Genomic DNA, 24,539 nt, shown 5'->3' on the forward strand with positions numbered 1-24,539 from the left:
AATTGGCAGACAAATGATTATCAACTCTGTCTATTGATTCGCTAGCACAGGAGCCGGCAAGTAATAAAGCACACAAAATAGCATTGTGTGCTGTAAGCTTAAGAGTATATTTACTTTAAGCATATTCGTTTATTACTGACAGTTCACTGTCAGTACTGAAAATCTATAATGTGCATGACATAAACTATAGATTTACAGTACTGGCAATGAACTGTCAGTAATAAACAAACATGCCTTTTATGTTATTTATTTTATTTCAAAACAAAAATTTAATTTTTTTATAGAATGATATGTTTATATCTCATGGTACAATATTATGTGTACAAAAAATGTACAAATAAAAAAAAGTAGTAGAATTTGTGAGTTGCACCTCAAATCCGAAAATATTATTAAAGAAGATGCATTTATACAAAAAGAATATAAAACTAAAAAAATAATAAAAACTTGTTTTTTGAAAACATTAATTGTTTATAATTATAATATACATATTATTTATACCTATATTTTTTTGTAAGTTTAATACCAAGTTAAACAAAATGTTTATTTTAGAAACTAAAGCACACAATTTTATTTTATAATACAATTATTTTATAATACAATCATTTTATAATATAATTTGTTTAACATTTATTTAATTTCCAATTTCTTTATAAAAATCATATGTGTATATATATATATATACATAATTATATACATACACGTGTAAATATGTATACATAATTTACATTAAAATAACATAATACCTGATATGATACTCTTTGATCTTTTATGATCGTACAAATATAACAATTTCAGTATCTAATATGAATTGAACTATCGAAATAAACATTACATATTACAATTAAATTTACATTTAAGCTATCTTAATTTCACGATTGTTTCTTTTTTCTTATAATTTATCAACAACTTGTAACAATTCATTTAATTCTTCAATATTTACAATTACAATAAATTTTGAAAAAGAATGAATTTCATCATTTATATAAATATTAACCTGTCTGTTGAAAAAGGGTTTTGTGTCCCCGCGCTAATTCCGCGCTAGTTGCCATGATACCGTAAAGTGGGAACCAGTGGAACAGAATCGAAACGATTCGGAATCGGAACGCGTGACGATGAGCTCGTCCCTTTTTCCCAGCGACCGTGGAAGCGAACGCACGTGCACGGGCGAGCGAGCGAACGAGCGAGCGAGCTAGCTAGAGAGAGCGTAAGAGAGGAGGAGAGAGCGAGATCTCCAGATCGTTAAGAAAAGATAAGTCAATTGTTCATTAACTGTCCGCTTAACGGACGCATTAATTTTCTGCTGAAAAAGCAATTCCTTTTTTTGTTGTTCTAAGCGATGCGAACCTGTATATGTATAATATATTGTATTAACCGAATAGCTGACAAATATACGTTTTGTTCCATATAACACATGTGTTGGTGCTGCTAATAATCACATAATTCATATTCACCAGGCAATTTTCAACAGGTTATGGGCCCAGGTATGCCCAGCGTGCTCAGTTCAAGCATTCGGTGAATATAATAATTAAGTGATTACAGCAAGTTGATAAAATCGGTGACAATATTAGTAATAGTAAAAACCAGAGAGACGAAGATTAACATATTAAACGAGTCGAATGCTAAGCACAGATATTTCGAGATAAAGTAAGACTACAGCGCGTGTGTTACGTGAAGAAAAAAAAAGGGGGGGAAAGGGCAAACACGAAAGGAACTGAAGCTAAACATTGACGGTCGCGAAAGATCACGCGCGCAGAAGCTGACGCGTCGATACGGCACAGCGGGAAGAGGGATCGAGCATCCGCGAGCATTTATATCTCAAATTGTATCGATCGGTCGCGAGCGTGAAAATAGCATAGGTGAGAATCACGCGAGACGAGCGGCAGGTAGGTAGTACGGAAGTGCGTGTCGTGAGTGAAGGTGGCGAGGAATACGCGTTCCGTGACAGGTCAAGATCAGGTACACCCGTGGTCGTTAACACGTCAGAACGTAATAAGATAAGAAAGTAAAAAGTAAAGTAAAATTAAGATGGCGAAAAACGTAGGCGATGACACCGCAAGTGTGGAACGTTTAGCTGACGCGGAAAATTATCAAATCTGGAAATTTCAGCTAAATATAATTTTTCGGTCGAATGAACTGTACGAGATAGTACATTCTGATGCCGATGAGAAATTACGTGACGCCGCGTGGAAGAAGAAGGATGCCTCAGCTCAGAAGATAATTGTTACGATGATTGAGAAGAAACCGATGATGCACAAAATAAACTGTAAAACGGCACGAGAAATGTGGCTGAAGATTTCCACGATATACGAGAGAGACAATGAACAACAGAAATGCAGTCTGTTGCAAACATTCTATTCGCTGTCAATAGATAAAGGCGAAGATATGGCTTCATACGTAAGCAAGCTCAAAAATATTGCAACGAGACTCGAAGCACTGGATACGAAAATCGATGATGACATGATCGTCTCGAAGATACTCGCAACATTGCCTCCAATGCAAGCGCATGGGAATCAACAGTGAAGAAAGACAAAACCTTGGAAAACTTGACGGCACGACTTATAGCGGAAGAAATGAGGAATCCAACAAATCAAACTGAAGAGAAACAAGTGGCGTTCAAAACTACAAATAAGAAATGCCACAAATGTCACAAATTGGGACATTTTGCAAGAGACTGCAAGACTAAAGTACAGTCAAGTGAAAAAGAAGTGCGTTGCTTCAAGTGTAACAAAAAGGGCCACATGGCTAGATCGTGCAACGAAAAGCAATCCAAGGGAAAAAAAGCATGCAGTATCTGCAAGAAGAACAACCATACAGATCAAGATTGCTTCTTCAGGAAGAAGAGAGGAAGCAAAGAAGAAGCAACAGATAAAGTCGCATTTCTAGCCAGTAAACCAGTTTCTTCAGACACGTGGATAGTGGATTCAGGGTCTACGTCCAATATGACGAACAGACGAGACCACCTTGAGAACTTCAAGGAGCTGTAACCAACAATAGGAGTAGCCAAGATGAATGAGACAATGATGGCGAAAGGGGTCGGATCTATTGAATTTGAAAATTGCAAGTTGAAGGAAGTGACATACGTACCAGAGTTGAGCTCGAATCTACTATCAGTGCATGCTATTACAGAGAATGGCGGTGAAGTAGAGTTTAATAAGAATGAAGTGAAAATAAAATACGGTAATGAAACAGTCCTGAAAGGACAGAAGACGAAAAACGGACTATTCCAAGTCACCCTAAAGCCAGTAACACAAAGTAAATCATATCTGACTGACAACCAAATGAATACTGCAATGATGTGGCACATAAAACTTGGACACCTGAGTAACAAAAACCTGGAAGTTCTACAAACATTGAGTGAGGGAATAAAGCTGACAAAAGAAGAATTAAAGAAACTGGAAGAAGTGTGCAGTACATGTCAGAAAGCTAAGCAGACCAGACTGAAATTTGGCGATTCAAGAGAGAGAGAGCAACAAGACCACTCCAAATCATACACACGGATGTGTGCGGACCAATCAATCCCGCCACATGGGATGGAAATAGATATGTTATCACCTTTCTCGATGACTACACACACTACACAATGGCATACCTAATCAAAAGCAAAGATGAGGTCCCACACAAAATCGAACAGTATATAGAGAGAGTGGAGTCCAAATGCAATGCCAAAGTATCTAAACTCCGGTGCGACATCGGAAAGGAATATGTGAACAACAGAGTAATAACATGGTGTGAGAAAAAGGGCACTGAGATCGACAAGATTGTGCCATACACACCGCAGCTGAACGGTAAGGCCGAAAGACTAAATCGGACCTTAATGGATAAAGTAAGAGCTCTGCTGTTCGATTCTGAACTGAATAAGAAAATGTAAGGAGAGGCGCTGTACACATCTGTCTATCTGCTGAATAGATCTCCGACGGCTACACTAAAAACTACCCCGTATGAGATGTGGGAGAAGAAGAGGCCAGATCTGAAAAACCTGCAACTGTTCGGTTGTGAAGCCTACGCTAAAGTGCTAAAACCCATTAAGAAACTCGATGAGAGAAGTGAAAAATATATATTTATCGGATATGCGCTTTCTGGCTACAGGCTGTGGAACGAAGATAAACGAAGAATTAAAATAGCACGAGACGTAAAATTTGGACAGAGAACAGTGAGAGAAATCAGTAAAACAGAAAGAAGAGGGTGGATAGATCTAACAGACAGCAACAATGAATATCTGCAGAGCGAAGAGATGAACCAGGAAGATGAAGTGAAACAGGAACATGAAGAGGATGAGTTCGTCGACGTTCTGGATACCACAGACAGCGAAGACGACGATGAGACGCTGCAATCACGGGAAAGCGAAACAGCCGCCGAAGAACTGAGAAGATCAGAAAGAAACAGAAAAGAGCCGGTCAGATACACAGACTGTGCCCTACTTACATATAAGGAAGCTGTCACGGGATGTGACAAACAGAAATGGCAACAAGCGATAAATGAAGAAAAGGAATCCCTGAAAGAAAACAACACATGGGAAATAATAGACGCCAATAAGCTAGACAATCAAAAACCACTGCACAGCAAGTGGGTGTTTAAAGTGAAGTCAGACGGACGCTACAAAGCCAGGCTTGTAGTTAAGGGATGCGAACAGCGACAGCACATAGACTACTTGGAAACATACAACCCGGTGATTGGCATGACAGGATTGAGAAGCGTATTCGCCACAACATCTGTGAAAAACTATATAATAATAGCGTTCGACGTCAAAACCGCATTCCTGTACGGTGAGCTGGAAGATGACATCTACATATATCCTCCGGAAGGCTACCATTTTAAGAACAAAATACTTAAATTAAAGAAGGCTCTTTACGGACTCAAACAGGCACCCCTCAGGTGGAATGTCAAATTCACAGACTTCCTGAAGAAGAAAGGATTTGTGCCGCTCGAAAACGAACAATGCCTGTTCAAGACAACTGATGGCGAGTTGATCATAGGCTTCTATGTAGATGACGGCGTCATAATCGGAAAAAACATTCAAAGAATGAATAAAATAATAAATCAACTGAAACAAGAATTCAAAATAACAGTAATACGTGAGATTAAGAACTTCGTGGGATTCGAAGTTGTAAGGAACAAAAACGCAATCAAACTGATGCAAGCGGAGTACACTGAAAAGCTACTTAGACACTGCAAAATGAACGAGTCCAAACCAGTGAAAGTGCCCATGCAGAAGAATGAACAAATTAAATCCAGAACAGAAAGTAAAAACTATCCGTATAGAGAAATAGTCGGAAGCCTGCTATATCTGTCGACAAAGACACGACCAGACATTTCATACAGCGTGAACTTCTGCAGTCGTTATGTAGAAGAACCAACACAAGAAAGAGTAAATGATCTAAAGCATGTCTTGAAATACTTAAATGGAAACAGAGGGCTTGGAATTGAGTACAAAGCCGACAGCAGACCAAATCTACTGGAAGCATACTGCGATGCAGACTATGCGGGAGATCCCGAGACAAGAAAGAGTACAACTGGGTATGTGATCTTCTTTGCTGGAGGAGCAATCAGTTGGGCATCGAGGAAGCAACCCATAATCGCGCTGTCAAGCACAGAGGCCGAATATATCGCCGCGGCAGAATGCTGCAAGGAACTGCTATACATAAAGTCACTTCTAGAGGAATTGTTAACAGAACCGATAGTGATAGAACTGAACGTTGATAACCAGAGCGCGATCGCATTGATGAAGAACGGTGTTGTGAACAGACGCTCAAAACATATCGATGTTAAATTTAGATTTGTCCACGAACTAGTTAAAGACGGCGTAGTTAAATTAAAGTATTGTCCGACAAACGATCAACTTGCAGACACCTTTACGAAACCGTTAGGCACGATAAAATTCGCTAACTTTAGGGACCGCATGATGACGAACTAGCGCAGAATTAAGGGGAAGTGTTGAAAAAGGGTTTTGTGTCCCCGCGCTAATTCCGCGCTAGTTGCCATGATACCGTAAAGTGGGAACCAGCGGAACAGAATCGAAACGATTCGGAATCGGAACGCGTGACGATGAGCTCGTCCCTTTTCCCCAGCGACCGTGGAAGCGAACGCACGTGCACGGGCGAGCGAGCGAACGAGCGAGCGAGCTAGCTAGAGAGAGCGTGAGAGAGGAGGAGAGAGCGAGATCTCCAGATCGTTAAGAAAAGATAAGTCAATTGTTCATTAACTGTCCGCTTAACGGACGCATTAATTTTCTGCTGAAAAAGCAATTCCTTTTTTTTTGTTGTTCTAAGCGATGCGAACCTGTATATGTATAATATATTGTATTAACCGAATAGCTGACAAATATACGTTTTGTTCCATATAACACATGTGTTGGTGCTGCTAATAATCACATAATTCATATTCACCAGGCAATTTTCAACACTGTCCATTTGATAAAAAAGCAATTCTTTTTTTACACTATAATTACTTTCTACTTTTTGGAAACCAAAAAACTTTTCATTTCCTCTTGAATAACTCCACTTTGTAGACGGAAGAGTTATTAACTCCAAATTATCTTGCAAATATTTAAAATATATATGTCTATTCTTATGTTCCATTGTGTTTTATTCTTAAGTTCCTTATGTTTCTCTACTTGTATCCGGGATTCGTCTTTCTGAAATATATTTAATTATATTATTTTAATTAAGGTAAACGTATTTAAATTATATATTTCATTTTAATTTTAACATTTATTTTTGCTTATTTATAATTATATAATATATACTTACGCGTATTATTATTTATTTTAGTATAGGCCCAGTGAAAAACGTTTTTATACGTACGTTTATAAAATATTATATTTACTTATGAAACACATTTCTGATATATTTTACATTTATTACCGTATACACGTGTGATCATGTGTTTCTAACCTTTTCGTGTCTCAACAGCTGTCACAATTTCAAGATGGCGACGAAATGTTGCAAGCTATTCCATTTAGCGAACATTCCTCCATACGGAACATTTTTTGTGACCACTTCGTGACTACGGAGTCATGTCTCCTTATACTACTTCATGGGTTTGACCCTGGGGCGGTGGCCAGCCACCCCGTGGGTCGGTGTTTTATGGAGATCATTTGCTGAAGCCGGGTGTATACCCAAGCGCTTGGGGCCCCGCTATCGGCGGCCTCGTCCGTTGCTGCCGCACTTGCCGCCCGCCTGCCGCGTTGCTCTCGCCAGCCCGCGATCTCTACTGCTTCCGCGTTTACCACCCCTCCTTGGTTATCGATCGTCTTTGATTTTTTTCGCCAACCGTGGTGTGGGTGAGGTGCCGCGCGTATTACATTGCATAAAAAAACAAAAGAAGGTAATCAGAATGCGGAAACGCGATTATATACGATCCCTGGAGATCTCGTTGTTGCCTCCCTGGTCCGTCCCTGGGCGCGAAATTCCGTGCCTTGTGACGGCGGCGGGGCGCCGCGCCGCGACGGTGCGGCGAGCCGCAACGTCACAGTACATAGCGCGCTCGGAATTCTTCAAAATCGATTTTCTCGAGTTTTTTTGAAAAGCGCGCCTTAATACTTTGGGGAATTGATGTCCGAGTGATGACCCTCAAGTACAGAAAGTACAAAAAAAAAACAAAAATTCGTTAGCCTGAAGGTTCCCTTGTTAGTTGCGTTAGTCTTAGTTGCGGTAATTATAAGTAGTTTTTAAGTTTTCTTGTTTTTGTTGCTTTTATTTATGTTTGTATATAATTGCTTTGTTATCTTTTTTGCTCTTTAGTTTTGCTTGGGCATATAAATATAAATATATATATATATATATATATATATATATATATATATATATATATATAGACAGCACAGATAAAGTAATGAAAAAAATATTAATCCAAGTAGTGCAGTTACTCCTGGTCTGTAAAGCCATGATTTTGTCTGTTACATTTTACAAACAAGATTGATCATATGACAAGGTATTATTCTTCTACGTGCGACTTTCACAAAATAAATCATGGAAAAATACGTTTTATAGTTGACACAGCAAACATTAGCGCTACACAATCAACAGGAAAAGAAAAAAGTGTGGGGGGAGAGAGAGAGAGAGAGAGAGAGAGAGAGAGAGAGAGAGAGAGAGAGAGAGAGAGAGAGTTTGAGTTTGAGTTTAAGTTTGTTTATTATGCCATAGTCAAGACTTTAGGCAAATGATGAAAAATACAATGATATACATGAAGTAAACAAGAGTAAAGTAAAAACAAAAATTAGAAAAAGTAAGAACTAAAAAGATACAGTACAGATGAGATAATTATAATTAAACAGTGAGCAAAAGGGGAAACAAGAAAGATAATAATGACTATATTGCAAAAAGTAATAATGTTGTTTCTACCTTAGCAAACGCTTCAGAACCAAATTTTGTTGACAGTATTAATAACTAAAATAATGCTGAAGAAAAAAAAATCAACAGAATTCGGTCGTGCTCCCTCTCTAACAACAATCGCAGAAAAATGACATTAATACTTAAAACTAGTTAAGACGTTAATGTAGCGACGATTAATGTACAGTGACTAGGAAGGTTTAAACTAGATGTACTTACATCTATCACGCACCAGCGCTATACATAATACAATCATACATAAACATTAGATAGCCCCAAGGTAGAACCTCAACCAGAACCGAGCTCAAGTGTAAATAGATAGTTATTGAGCTTCTGCTTAAATTCATTTAGAGACGAAGACGACACCACCTCGGTAGGAAGCGAATTCCATAAGTAAATGCTAGGTGAAAGGACTGGTGGTAAGTCTCAGTTCTGTGAATGGGAATTTGGAAAGTACTAGGCAGTGCCAGTCGTGACGATCGTCTAATCGAGAGATCGGCTCTGACAAAGATCTCAGAGAGGTAACTAGGAAACATACCATAATGTATCTTGAACATTTCGATGCCAAGGAAATAGAGACGTCGATTTCTAACAGACAGCCACCCTAATTGGTGACGGTAAAGAGTGATATGTTCGTCTCGGCTCAAATTAAAGATAAATCGAACCGTACAATTGATAAGCCTCTGCAGTTTTATGTTAAGCTCATCAGTAACATCGTTATAAACAAGAGATCAGTAGTCTAACAGAGGCCAAATCAATGCAGACACGAGTTTTACACGCAATTGTAATGATAAGGAGTTTTTGTGAAACTTAAGCTTGTGCAGCGTGAAGTGTACCCGCTTAGAAATATGAGCGACGTGGCCATTCCAAGATAGATCGGAGTTCATAATGACACCCAAATTCCGAGCCTGGGAGACAAACGGAATAGAGGTACCACTGACAGAGATGAGAGGTAAATCGTGTAGATCAATTTGGTCAACATAACGCTTGCTACCGAATATTAATACTTTGGATTTCTTAAGATTGAGAGACAATCCATTTGTGGTCGCATATTCAGAGATGACTCCGACATCATGGGCCACCAACTGCAAAGCAACATTCAACTGACTAAAGAGACACTTACGGTAAATCTGAGTGTCGTCGGCAAAAATCAAGCGTTGGGTAAATCTAAGAAACGCACCAATGTCGTTAATGAAAAGGGAAAAGAGGAGCGGTCTCAATACTGATCCCTGAGGCACGCCAGAGGTGATGGATAGCCACTCGGAACCAGATCAACGACCGCCTGAGAGCGACCAGTGAGGTACGAAAAAATTAATTTAAGGGCAAGATCAGAAAACCCTAGTTTCCTCAGTTTAGACAGACACAAAGGATGAGAGACTGTGTCAAAAGCCTTGCTGAAGTCAAAGAGGACAAGGATCAATACCTCACCTGCGTCAACGCCACTCTTAATATCGTGAGATAGTCTAAGAAGGGCAGACTGGGTAGAGTAACCCTTACGATAACCAGATTGACGGTCGTCGAGAATATGGTGCAAAGTGATAAAATCAACGATTTGGCGGTGAAGAATTTTTTCAAACAGCTTGGAAAGTTCACACAAGTTGGCAATAGGTCTCGTTTCAGAGGAAGAGGTAGGTGATCTAACTTTAGAGAGAGGACGCAGTATAGCACATTTCCAGAGAGATGGGAAATAACCCAGATTGAGACAGCAGTTGAAAAAAGAGGTCAAAAGGTTACTAATATGAGGAAAGGTTAAGGCAATAGGAAACAGAGGTAATTGATCGTAACCTGAGGCAAAGAAAACAAAAGGTGAAGAGACCATCAAGGAGCGAAGGTTATCGTGGGATATTTCGGTGAAACTAAAAAGTGGTTCGTCAGGCATAGTGGATAAAATAATATTAAAGAATTGAGATTGTGAAAAGGAAGGATAACGATTTGAGACAGAGGAATAATGGGCATTCAAGAGATCACGTGAAAAAAAGACAAGGGGTGAGGAAAGAGGCGATTCAACTAAACCAAGGTTGGCAAGTTCACGCCAAATCTTGGACGGATCAGAAGCGGTGCTCAATCTATTTATATAGAATTTCTCTCTGGCTCGCCTTAAATCAAGCGTGAGACAATTCCTGTAAAGCCTGTAAATGTGAAAGTCGAGAATGTTGCCTGATTTGCGCGCAGCATTAAAGAGACCATTGCGATGCCGAATTCGGTCAGAGAGGTCATCGGTAAGCCAAGGCGCCGACGGTCGAGTCACACAAAAAGAATTTACAGGAGCATGCAGATCAAAGCTAGCAGTAAAATCGTCAGTAATAGTGCTCAGGATATTGTCAATGTCCGACTCACCCGGGCTCGTCAGACCAAAATCAGACGGGAAAGATGCAGAGAGCTTAGAAGTAAGAGTCTGAACGAATGCTTCCTCGTCAAATCTCTTGTAGCAGCGACGAACTAGGGTGCGATTAGTGAAGGACGGAACCTTGAATGAATAGAATAACTCAATGAGATCGTGACCATTGATAAAAGGAGCGTCAGACTTTCGAAAAGATAAAACTTTATCCAAGCTGTCAACTATGAAAACGTCTAACCATGAGTCTGAGGACCCGGTATGAAAAATCGACCGCGATTTAACGATATTAAGCGACAATTGTGAGACAATACTTCTAAGGTGATTAGATTTGTATGATGATGCGAGGAGGTTACAATTCAAATCACCCGTAATAATGATGTTCTTATAATTATGTATAAATGTAGTAAACACGTCAATGTAATTATTGAAATTTTTGCCTTTAGATCTGCGGTACATGGTGGTAAATAGGAGAGGCTTGCACGTGCCGTAACGGATGTCGAGAATGAGATATTTGGGAGCATTCAAGAAAGCGGAAGGCGACGACGCCAGAACGCGCGCCTGCAATGATTCATGCACGTAACAAGCAACACCACTTTCCTCCCTGCCCTCTCTGTCTACACGCAACAAATAATAACCAGAAATACGCACTAGATCATCAGAAATGTGTGGGTGAAGCCAGGTCTCAGAAATCAAGATAATGTAAAAAAAGTTAAACGATAAAAAGGCCTGAATTGACTCAAGATGAGCAGGAAGAGAGCTAGCATTGAAGTGAGCAATCGCGAGACAATCATGCGAAGCAGACGGAACACGACCAGAATCAACATTGAGTCACTGAAGCTCAGCCAGATCAGCCTCAGTAGTGATAAGAATTGGAGATTGACCATGGTCTTTGCGGACAAAGATCTGGCCATCTCTGCACTATACGTGCTTAAAAGATGACTGTTTAGCCTTTACGCGAGTCCGGCGCAACAAATTATAAATATCCGTAGGAAGTAGCTCGTTTATATAAATGTGCCCGGGGACATCTTTAGAGAAAACATCGCGGACAGTCAGTCGACGCTTACGGCGCATAGTACCAAGAATATAGTCGCGAATCTCTCGCGACTTAAGTATAACAATAATCGATCGTGGTTTAGCAGCACGATTAGAGGCGGAGACAATGCTAGGCGCCACATCACGCATCGCAGACACGTTGCTAGCCCCCACCTCTCGAGTCTCAAGAACATCGGAAACAAGCTGCGATGTACCCAGCGCGCGAAAAACACTAGTAACGAGCTGTTCAGATGTGTCGGTTAAAGAACTTGGTATGCCGGAAATGATAATATCGGAAGTTCGTGAGACTCGAGACGAAGGAGATCGCGGAAGACGAGAACGACTCTGGTCGCCCTCCAATTCGCTCCTCAATTCACTTTTTAGGACGCTTTTTAAATCGCTTTTTAAGCTGCCTACTTCATTTGTGAGAGCAGCACACCGCTGCTCCAACTCCGCGATACGCTGATTGTTGCGGTCAACACTTTTAGCTAAGTTATTTAGTTGACTGAGTTTGTCATCTAGAGCGGTAAATTGCGCCTCGGATCGGGCTTCGGACGACCTCAACTGCTCCACAAGCTGGCGCAAAAGCGCATTCGTCGTGTCATCGGTCACTGATTGTGGCAGCGCACAAACATTAGCAGGAGCTGCACTGGTAAAATCTAATAGCTCCGTGCACTCGACCCCCGGTGTAAGGGTGAAGTCCCATGGAGCCAGCGTACGGCGTACCGGCGTACGGCGTAAAGAAACTTGGCCAATCACAGGATTTGCGCCCGTTTCGTTACGCCAGCACAAGCATCGAATGTCCCATGGAGCGTATTTACGCGGCGTAATGATTAATAAGCCAATCACAGTATTGTTTTACAAAGCTTATTTTCAAAATGGATCCTCAAGGAATCTTGTGATTGGCTTATTGATCATTACATCGGCGTAAATACGCCCCATAGGACACCCGATGAAATTTTCAACGTGACGTTTTAACACAGACATTCATATACATGATATCAAAACAAATGTGCATAACCTTGTCAAAATGTTGGACTCGGAGCTTGCATTTATAAATTTAATAAAATATTTGAAAATATACAAGTGCTCGGAAAGTACTCTGTGCAAGGAAGCTGTTCGCAGAAAAATAGTTCAAATATATACAATTTATGAATTAATGAGAGCCGAAAAGAAGAAAAAAAGACAAATAAGACGCAATGTTTGAAGATTTTGGGTTAGACCAATTTTTAATGCTGAAAAACGATTCGCACAAGGGGCTAGCAACAATCTGGTGCAAGAAATGGTTTTTGAAGACAGAGAAAAATTTTTCAATTTTTTTCGATTGACACCAGAAATGTGCGAAAAATTGTTGCAGATTGTTTCACCACATATAGAGAAACAATTTGTTATTCGGGAGCCTATTTCTGCTCGCACTCGCCTTCAAATCTGCTTGCGATATTTAACTTCAGGGGATAGCATGGTATCCGTATCATACGCATTTCGTGTAGGACACAATACAGTGTCAAAAATAGTGTCAGAGACATGCGAAGTAATATGGGATACACTAAAAGATATGGTATTTGTAAAACCAACAGAAGACAACTGGCGAAGAATAGCCGATGAATTTCAAGACAAATGGAATTTTCCCAATTGCATTGGCGCAATTAATGGGAAACACATAGTATTGCAGGTAAATATTTCTAATACTTTGACAATTTTCTTTTATGAGAAGTTAGACAAAATTATAACTATATATATATATATATATATATATATATATATATATATATATACAGGGTGCCCCACAATTGTTGGTACTTTTTTCATATTTAGATAGAGCGAGCCAAACTGAGTCGAAAAGTCATGTACCATTTTGCAATTTTCGCAATAGTTGACGAGTTATTAATGATTAAAAATCGACGTATTAGCCCGCCCACCGCCAAATCCAAGCGCGCGGCGAGATGCGGCCGCCCCGCGGTCGGCGCGCGGGCAGTTGTTTACTACAAGCGGCGATGATTACGCACGAACGGCGCGTAACGCCGGGCCCCTGTCCTAAGCGATGATATAGTTTCTCGCCTTTTTTAAATAGAAATAAAATTTTCTAACAACATAGAAAATTTTTTTGTGCGTACGTATGTAATACATATGTGTGCACATGCATACACAAGAAAATATCAATTCTACTGCTTAAAAAAGCGATTACTCAATTTACCTTTTTTTTTTAGTATAAGTAACGGTTGTCTTTAAGCAAGAATATTTTCATGATAATAGTCTTAAAATGTACAAATTTTAGAAAGAGTCTTTATTATGTACTCGAAAGAAGAATTTATACTTCTTCAAAGAACATAATAAAATTTTATCAAAGAAAAGTCAAAATAATAAATAAAATAATATGAGGACCCTCGAGATTAAAATAGGAGAAGGCTATGAGGGTCAGACGCAGATCACAGTGCGTAATATCAGAAATAAGTGATTTATTCGTCGTTTTGATACATTACATCGATCCGTACGTTTCGGCTCAGTTTTGAGCCATCTTCAGCGGTAGTTACAGAAATTAAGTTACACGTTTTCCGTACCGTATGGTGAGTTTACTGATTCAAAGTATCAGAAACATAGACCAATTGATCCATATCTGTAAATTTGTTCAATTAATGTTGAGATATTAAAAAGATCCCTTAAGAAACTCACCATTCGGTCTGAAAAACGTGGAATACAGAGCCATGTATACATAATGAATACTCTCTGCGAGAAGACTTGACGATCTTTATCGACACGACACATGCACAGCAATGATATGAAAGGTCTTGCAAGAAGAGGCATGTCGTAGGTCAACACACCGGCGAGGATTATAACAAAGCACGATTTGACACCGTCTCAAAATGACACGGATATTTTGCATCATGCATATGTCACGGTTTTGAGCAAATTGTAATCCATGCTCATGAACTTTGGTCGGCGTTGGCAAATCGGGGTTTTACTATTGGTACATGCAATATTGTGACGGTGTCAAATCGTGCTTTGTTATAATCCTCGCCGGTGTGTTAGCCTACGACATGCCTCTTCTTGCAAGACCTTTCATATTATTGTGTGTCGTGTCGACAAGATCGTCAAGTCTTCTCGCAGAGAGTAGATATTCATTATGTACGCATGGCTCTGTATTCCATGTTTTTCAGACCGAAAGGTAAGTTTCCTAAGGGATCTTTTTAATATCTCAACATTAATTAAACAAATTTACGGATATGGATCAATTGGTCTATGTTTCTGATACTTTGAATCAGTAAACTCACCATACGGTACGGAGAACGTGTAACTTAACTTCTGTAACTACTGCTGAAGATGGCTCAAAGCTGAGCCGAAACGTACGGATCGATGTAATGTATCAAAACGACGAATAAATCAGTTATTTCTGATATTACGCACTGTGATCTGCGTCTGACCCTCATAGCCTTGACTTCTCCTATCAAAATAATTAGCAAATTGAATTTTTGTTTTAATTTTGTATTCTTAACTGAAGAACTGAATAATTAGAATGTAGAATATTATTTATTTTAAGTAATATTATCAAGAAAACATTTTTTGTAAAGATCATCGTTACTTAAAAGAAGAGAAAACTGAGTAATTGGTTTTCTTAGCACTAGAATGATATTTTTTTACGTGTGCGTATACGGCACGCCATTTTACTATTTAATATCATCATAAAAATTCTATCAAATTAAATCGATACTTAAAGAAAAGAAATTATTATTATGTCTAGACGTACTTATAATTTATCGAATTATTATTAAGCTATAATTGAAAATGCAGAATTACAATTATATGTCTAGACAAAATATTAATTCTGAATTTATTTTACGTTATGACATAAAAATTTTTCGGGAATTACAATTATGTACATAATTTTAATTCCCGAATTTTACTTATGTACGCAATTTTAATCCTTGACGTTCTATTATGTACACACAATCGTAATTCTGGACGTACTTTTTTTCTTTTGGTAAGTAACGGGGTTCTTTAAGAAAGAATATTTTCTTGATAATAATCTTAAAATGTATTCATCACAAATTTTAGAAAAAGTCTTTATCATGTACTGGAAAAAAGAATTTATACTCCTTCAAAAAACATTATACTATTTTATCAAAGAAAAGTCTAAGTAATAAGCAAATCAATTTTTTGTTTTAATTTTATATTTTTAATTGAATAGTTAAACAATTAAAATTTAGAATATTATTTGTTTTAAGTAAAAAGAGTGATGAGTGTATTTTAAGATTATTTTAAAAATGAAATATTCTTCGCAAAGATGACCGTTAAAAGAAGGGAAATGGAGTACTTGGTTTTCTTAGCACTGGAATGATATTTTTTGCGTGTGAATTGTGCGCATGAATAGCAATCGCGATATAAGATCGCGAGCAAAAAAATAATTTTTTTTTCTGTGGCAAGAAAATGATAGAACGCTATCATTTCCACACCACCTTGCGGTAGAAAACATGGCGCATTTTTTTTAAGTAGTGTCCCCAGTAGGTCTAATCCACTTTGCATTAAAATATTTTTATATTTTAATGCAAAAACTGTTCGAAGTGCTCAAAAAATATCATTTCAGTGCTAAGAAAACCAATTACTCCATTTCCTTTCTTTTAACGGTCATCTTCGCAAAGAATATTTCATTTTTATAATAATCTTAAAATACACTCATCACTCTCTTTACTTAAAACAAATAATATTCTAAATTCTAATTGTTTAACTATTCAATTAAAAATATAAAATTAAAACAAAAATTTGATTTGCTTATTATTTTGACTTTTCTTTGATAAAATGGTATAATGTTTTTTGAAGGAGTATAAATTCTTTTTTCCAGTACATGATAAAGACTTTCTCTAAAATTTGTGATGAATACATTTTAAGATTATTATCAAGAAAATATTCTTTCTTAAAGAACCCCGTTACTTACCAAAAGAAAAAAAGGAATTCCAGAATTACGATTGTGTGTACATAATAGAAATTCAAGTATTAAAATTGCGTACATAAGTAAAATTCGGGAATTACAATTACGTACATACTTTTAATTCCCGAAAATTGTTTATGTCATAACGTAAAATAAATTCAGAATTAATATTTTTTCTAGACATAATTTTAATTCTGTATTTTCAATTATAGCTTAATAATAATTCGATAAATTATAAGTATGTCTAGACATAATAATAATTTCTTTTCTTTAAGTATCGATTTAATTTGATAGAATTTTTATGATGATATTAAATAGTAAAATGGCGTGCCGTATACGCACACGTAAAAAAATATCATTCTAGTGCTAAGAAAACCAATTACTCAGTTTTCTCTTCTTTTAAGTAACGATGATCTTTACAAAAAATGTTTTCTTGATAATATTACTTAAAATAAATAATATTCTACATTCTAATTATTCAATTCTTCAGTTAAGAATACAAAATTAAAACAAAAATTCAATTTGCTAATTATTTTGATAGGAGAAGTCAAGGCTATGAGGGTCAGACGCAGATCACAGTGCGTAATATCAGAAATAACTGATTTATTCGTCGTTTTGATACATTACATCGATCCGTACGTTTCGGCTCAGCTTTGAGCCATCTTCAGCAGTAGTTACAGAAGTTTAATTACACGTTCTCCGTACCGTATGGTGAGTTTACTTCAAAGTATCAGAAACATAGACCAATTGATCCATATCTGTAAATTTGTTTAAAATTAATGTTGAGATATTAAAAAAAGATCCCTTAGGAAACTCACCATTCGGTCTGAAAAACGTGGAATACAGAGCCATGCGTACATAATGAATATCTACTCTCTGCGAGAAGACTTGACGATCTTGTCGACGACACACAATAATATGAAAGGTCTTGCAAGAAGAGGCATGTCGTAGGTCAACACACCGGCGAGGATTATAACAAAGCACGATTTGACACCGTCACAATATTGCATGTACCAATAGTAAAACCCCGATTTGCCAACGACCAAAGTTCATGAGCATGGATTACAATTTGCTCAAAACCGTGACATATGCATGATGCAAAAAATCCGTGTCATTTTGAGACGGTGTCAAATCGTGCTTTGTTATAATCCTCGCCGGTGTGTTGACCTACGACATGCCTCTTCTTGCAAGACCTTTCATATCATTGCTGTGCATGTGTCGTGTCGATAAAGATCGTCAAATTTTCTCGCAGAGAGTATTCATTATGTATACATGGCTCTGTATTCCACGTTTTTCAGACCGAATGGTGAGTTTCCTAAGGGATCTTTTTAATATCTCAACATTAATTGAACAAATTTACAGATATGGATCAATTGGTCTATGTTTCTGATACTTTGAATCAGTAAACTCACCATACGGTACGGAGAACGTGTAACTTAATTTTTGTAACTACCGTTGAAGATGGCTCAAAACTGAGCCGAAACGTACGGATCGATGTAATGTATCAAAACGACGAATAAATCACTTATTTCTGATATTACGCACTGTGATCTGCGTCTGACCCTCATAGCCTTCTCCTATTTTAATCTCGAGGGTCCTCATATTATTTTATTTATTATTTTGACTTTTCTTTGATAAAATTTTATTATGTTCTTTGAAGAAGTATAAATTCTTCTTTCGAGTACATAATAAAGACTCTTTCTAAAATTTGTACATTTTAAGACTAATATCAAGAAAATATTCTTGCTTAAAGACAACCGTTACTTATACTAAAAAAAAAAGGTAAATTGAGTAATCGCTTTTTTAAGCAGTAGAATTGATATTTTCCTGGTGTATGCATGTGCACACATATGTACATACGTACGCACAAAAAAATTTTCTATGTTGTTAGAAAATTTTATTTTTATTTAAAAAAGGCGAGAAACTATATCATCGCTTAGGACAGGGGCCCGGCGTTACGCACCGTTCGTGCGTAATCATCGCCGCTTGTAGTAAACAACTGCCCGCGCGCCGACCGCGGGGCGGCCGCATCTCGCCGCGCGCTTGGATTTGGCGGTGGGCGGGCTAATACGTCGATTTTTAATCATTAATAACTCGTCAACTATTGCGAAAATTGCAAAATGGTACATGACTTTTCGACTCAGTTTGGCTCGCTCTATCTAAATATGAAAAAAGTACCAACAATTGTGATGCACCCTGTATATATAATATACGATTACAAAGATAAATCTGTATCATAAATCTATAGTTACTGTAACGTATACCAGATTAGATTTGTACGCGGAGCAAGTAATAAATATTGAAACATTACAGATGACGTGTTAAAAAACATTAATATGTAAAATATAATTTATATATATTTATTTATTTATACTATGCCTTAAAAAAAGCTGATCAGAATCGAAAAAAACAATGTATCAATTTTTTATTCAAAATATAAATGTTATATATATTTATATAAATAATTCCACTAACCTCGCGCAACCGATGCCAGCTGTCACATCACACGACACATACACATATGTACATACATACACGCACGCGACGAGAAAAACGATGTATCAATTTTTCATTCATCAAAATATAAATATTATATATATTTATATAAATAATCCCGCTACTAACCTCGCGCAACCGATGCCAGCTGTCACATCACACGACACATACACATACGTATGTACATACATACACGCACGCGACGCCACGCGAAACTCGCAGCGCGATCTCGATCGCCGCATCGTATATCGACCGCACGCACGCATCGGCCAATCACGCACGCGGAAAAGCGGCAACAATACTACTCGACCACGGGCCAACTTCTCGCGTCTACATGGATTTTTTTATTATAGAAATGGAAAGATAAGAATAGAAAAAGGAGAAGTCACTATATAATTACTTATCTCCGATCCGCTGATATTTCGCGTGGCACTTCGATCCTTGCGTGACGCGACCAAAATTCAGAATTAATGAAACGATTTTATATTTATAATAATGATGAGAGATCACATTAATAATAATATTAACCTCGCGACACGACGCGAACTGTCACATCACGACACACACGACGCACTACACGCACGAAACTCACCACACTCCGCGATGACAGTCCCTCACGGGATGAAGCAAGCTACGGCGCGGCAATCAATCGAGATAACCAATCGGCATCGCAGAAAAAAGGCTTCAATTTTTCGATACAAACGAAATTCACTCAGTTAACACGCCTTTTTTAAAAGTGGATTTTTAATTAGCATAAATTATTTTAAGTTTATATATTTGTTTTATCGCGCAATCCAGCACGGCTTCTCAATTGTTACTTAATAAAGATATTAATGTATTAACGATTAACGTGCTAACGAATAAAAAATTTATTTTTTAATATTTTTAATATTTTTAAAATATTTTTATTATAATAAAATATTATTATAACGTACATAATCTGTGTTACGTAAGTTCGAATACTTACGTAATTGAGATTACTTGCATATCTTGCTGTGACAAAGTTATTCTTTTGAATCTATTCGCATATACACTAATATTCTCTTTACATACTCATTAAGTAAATGTCGTAGGTTGAAAAAGTTATACACGAGTTTATTGTTTAAGCAATATTTAAGTTTCTAATTTACACTTTTTTATTATACTGGAACACTACAAGCGCGCACCATTTTTTCAATTTTTCACATATATACGTACATATGGTATAATATATTTGAAGATTTATGCATATACAAGGTATGTCATTTGTAAATTAAAATGCCTCAATATATAATATTGGAAAATTGTTTTCTAATTCTATTGTATTTTTAGGTCATTTCTACCCCTATTTTATATATAATTCTTTAAGATTTGGTTGATTATTTTGTTGTGATCTAAAATTACAACGGGTAATTATTAAATTATTTATAATAAAATTATAGAATAGTCTTTCGAAAGACTTCGAGGAAATTGTCTTTCGAAAGACTCCTCAATTTACGCTGACGCGGACGCGGAAGTTCATCAAGCTTCCGCGTCAATCGAACTATTGCGATATGCAGAAGAATGTGCGACAACGCATTTTGACATTCGCGGAACCACGGAAGTACAGCGAGATTGCGAATGCGCTCGGTCACTGACCGACCTCATTCGGGGGACCGTCGAACCCGGCGGAAAAGTGCCGACAGGGCATAACTCAAAGCAATATAAGGGACCGTCGAAGAAGCCGCGACGGAGAGTAATACACCGGAGACTCTGCCCGTGACCGTTCCCGTAAGCCGTGTCGCGAAGTTCTACATTATAACAAAGCGCGTGCGAGATATAATAATTGTGAAAGGCAACTACAAGTGTAAGTTAGTGAGTGTAACAGGAGCGCTGAAATATAGCTCCAATATAAAGTAAAACGAAGTGAAGTTCATTTAACGACGCCTACACCTTGTTTCACCTGCGAACCCGACCGCTTCCTAATCTGCCCGCCTGTGCCTACCGAGTCCCAACTCGTAAGGTCAAGAGATCCCAAAAATAATAAACGTTTTGCCGTAAGCCGTCACCAATCGGCAACGCGGCATAACATAATTTGGTGGCAGCGGTGGGATTGACCAAAGCACCAGGACAACTAGGAAAGACAACAGCAAGCCTGCCTAAGGTACGCAAATAAAGTCTATCAGTTAGCGCTGAATACGACTAACCAGGAAGGAAATAAGTACGGTGGAACATCTGTGGATTGACCAAGAATCAGATCGACCGGCTGAAATAACCGAGGTACTGAGCGACCAAGGTATCCACAACGGTACTGAGCCAAAAGGGATCGATCAAGGCATCCTCAAGGACACCAAAGGGCGAAAAGAAAATAAAAGGCCAACACCCAAGGCCAAGTGCAAAGCAGCGGACAACGCCAAAGCAGCGGACGACGCCAAGCAGCGGACAACGCCAACGCAGCGGACAACGCAGAAGCAGCGAACAACGAGAAGCAGCAACTGCGTTCGACAACCAGCATCTTCACGCCAGGGCCAGCCGCAAACAACGGAGCCTGCGAGCGACCATGCGAGCCGTAATTCTAATGTAAGTCAAGAAAATTTAAAATTGTACTACGCGTGAATGTCGGGAGAAAATAGTCCTCCCCGAACGCCGATAGCCAATGCGTCGTGGTTAATCAACAAATTTTCACCACGGGTAAATAGTCCGCGCGCGACAACACAAGCGACTTTAGATAACGTTCGTGTAGCATTAGAAACGCGACACTCGGACAGCGAAACCGAGTTACCGGAAAACGTTGTTACTGAGCGCGAGTTTCCGTTTGGTGAGATTGACGAGAGTTTATTCTCAACCGACCCCATTGACCGGACGGACGAAAAACCACGTAGAAGCAGACCATACGTTAGCCGAACCCCTAGCAGAGTATCCTTGCGACGAGAATTTTCATTGACCTCTTACGAGAGCGATATATTCGACCCTAGCGAATACTATCGGGAAAACGGCGAAGAGACGCGAACGGAAAAACCCCTATTAGAAGAACGCACTCACACAAACCAGCCACAAGCGCAAGTTAAGGAAACCGAAATGGCACAGTCACAATCTGACGCACAGTACGCACCGCTATCTACGGAAACGCACGACGTAAGAGAAATATACAATTTATTACGGGAAATGCAGAAAATGCAAGAGGAATCGCGTATAGAAATGCGTGACGAAACGCGCGAATTACGAGAACGGTTAATAACACTAGAAAATAGTGCACGAAACGGCGACCAAGTAGGAGCCGGAAACGAAAGATATTCGAGCGAAAATTACGGACGGACGGAACACGATATAAGAAATCGGCGTAGTTCCATACCGAATGCTATAACGTTAAAAGAAGCACGAAGCATGATCCCTGAGTTCGATGGGACGTCGCGACAGAAATTACAAGAATTTATAAACGCGTGCACATATGCGGTACATAATATACAGCCTACAGACGAAGAATCATTAGTACAGGCGATTTTATATACAAAATTAAAAGGAAAAGCGATGCAAGATTTTGAAACGCGAGATATACAAACATTCGCTCAATTAAAGCAACAATTAGAAGCTTGCTATCAAGCCAAGCAGAGCACTACCCATTTGCAGATTGAGTTTAATACTCTCAAGCAAAAGCCAAACGAAAGCGCACATGCTTTTGGGCAACGAGTCGATCTACTAGCCATGAAGCTATATGACGCTATGATAGAAGGAGAAGACCACTCCAGTATGTTTAAACGCGCGATCCAGCAAACGATACAAAAACAAGCTTTAATTAATTTTCAAATAGGATTGCGCGACGAATTAAAAATACTTGTACGTTCGCAGCGATATGCGACGTTACAAGAAGCCATAACGGGAGCAAGCGCGGAAGAAAAGCTCATAGGGCCGACCGCGACAAAAACGGGCGCCTCGCTATACAAAAATAAGCCAGGATATACGAGACAGCCCCAAAATCAGAGCGTACAATGTTTTAAATGCGGAAAAACTGGTCATTATGGACGGGAATGCCGAAGCCAAGGAAACGCATTACCTAAACCTAGTAAACCTGCACAAGTAAATGCACTGCAGAAATATTGCAATTATTGCAAAAAATCGGGGCACAATCGAGATGAGTGTTGGACATTAAAAGGGCGAAGCTACACCCCCAACACCAACAAATCTAGAGAAAACGAAAAAAGACAACAATTGAAAGTGCCGAACCGAAGGAAGAACGCTGACTCTGCAAGCAGCGAAGACGAACAAGAGGAGGCGAGAGGAAAACAACCACGACCTGCCTCAGAATATCGGGTTACACATATCGAAAGTGTGCCATACGGCCGTACGAAGCCAGAACTGTTATTAACAAGATTACCCATACTAGAGGTAAAACCCGGAGCATCGAATATGCTATATGACTCTGGTTCAACAATTTCATTAATAAAGCTAAACGCGTTAAAGGATGACGCCTCAGTCTATGAAGATCGCATAGCTCTCACCGGAATCACGGGACACAAAATACACACAATCGGAAAAGTGTATGCGACCATTGAAACAAATAAATTAAAAATTAAACACGCATTTTATGTGGTAGGAGAAGACATGGCCATAGAATACGATGGAATCCTAGGAATAGATTTCCTACGGACACACGCCGCATCTTGCGATTACGAGCAAATGCAATTAAAAATAAAGGAAGAAACTTTCAAATTGCACCCGTATGGAAAGGTCACACTAAAGCCTCGCAGCGAGACTATAATAGAGGCAATTACGGATAAAAATGAAGAAGGTATCGTACAAGCAAGAGAGATGAAACCAGGAGTTTATATTGGAAACTGCCTAGTGAAACCGGAGAATCATATTTGCATTGTAAGCATAATAAATACTACAGACAAGGAAATTGAAATACCGATTCCACAAGTTACGCTGGAAAAACTAGAAACAGATACTCATACAAAAATACATGCAACAATGACGGGAAAGGAAACTAAACCTGCTGTATCTCGAAACGAACGCATCTGACTAGCATTGCGTACGCAGCACTTAAACGCCGAGGAAAAACGATCACTCCAACACATATGCGAAGAATACGGCGATTTATTTCATTTAGAAGGAGAGCCATTATCGTGTACTTCAGCAGTAAAACACGAAATAAACACACGCGCTGACGCTGCGCCTGTGAATGTAAGACCATACCGACTTCCAAACAAGCATAAAGCGGAAGTAAATCGGCAAGTACAAGAAATGTTAGAAAACAAAATAATTCAAAGCAGTACTAGCCAATGGAATGCACCGTTGTTAGTGGTACCTAAAAAAGCTGACGCAGCCGGAAATCCAAGGCTCCGAGTAGTTGTAGACTTTCGGAAGCTAAACGATCTAACGATAGGCGACTCATTCCCACTGCCAAATATCACTGATATACTTGATCAGTTGGGGAACGCCAAGTATTTTACTACGCTAGATCTGGCAT

At 38.6% G+C, this 24,539-nt stretch overlaps 1 protein-coding gene across 1 annotated transcript; it reads left to right on the plus strand.

Annotated features, from left to right (window-relative positions):
- The first annotated feature begins 20,481 nt into the window (after positions 1–20,481).
- On the plus strand, positions 20,482–24,091 carry LOC143898889 (uncharacterized). Its single transcript, XM_077408687.1, has one exon. It carries the CDS (start codon positions 21,689–21,691, stop codon positions 24,089–24,091), a length of 2,403 nt encoding a protein of 800 aa, XP_077264813.1. The 5' UTR covers positions 20,482–21,688.
- Positions 24,092–24,539: the final 448 nt, after the last annotated feature.

The sequence above is a fragment of the Temnothorax americanus genome, unplaced genomic scaffold, assembly GCF_048541705.1.
Source record: "Temnothorax americanus isolate GAGA-0224 unplaced genomic scaffold, ASM4854170v1 Scaffold243, whole genome shotgun sequence".
Lineage (NCBI taxonomy): Eukaryota > Metazoa > Arthropoda > Insecta > Hymenoptera > Formicidae > Temnothorax > Temnothorax americanus.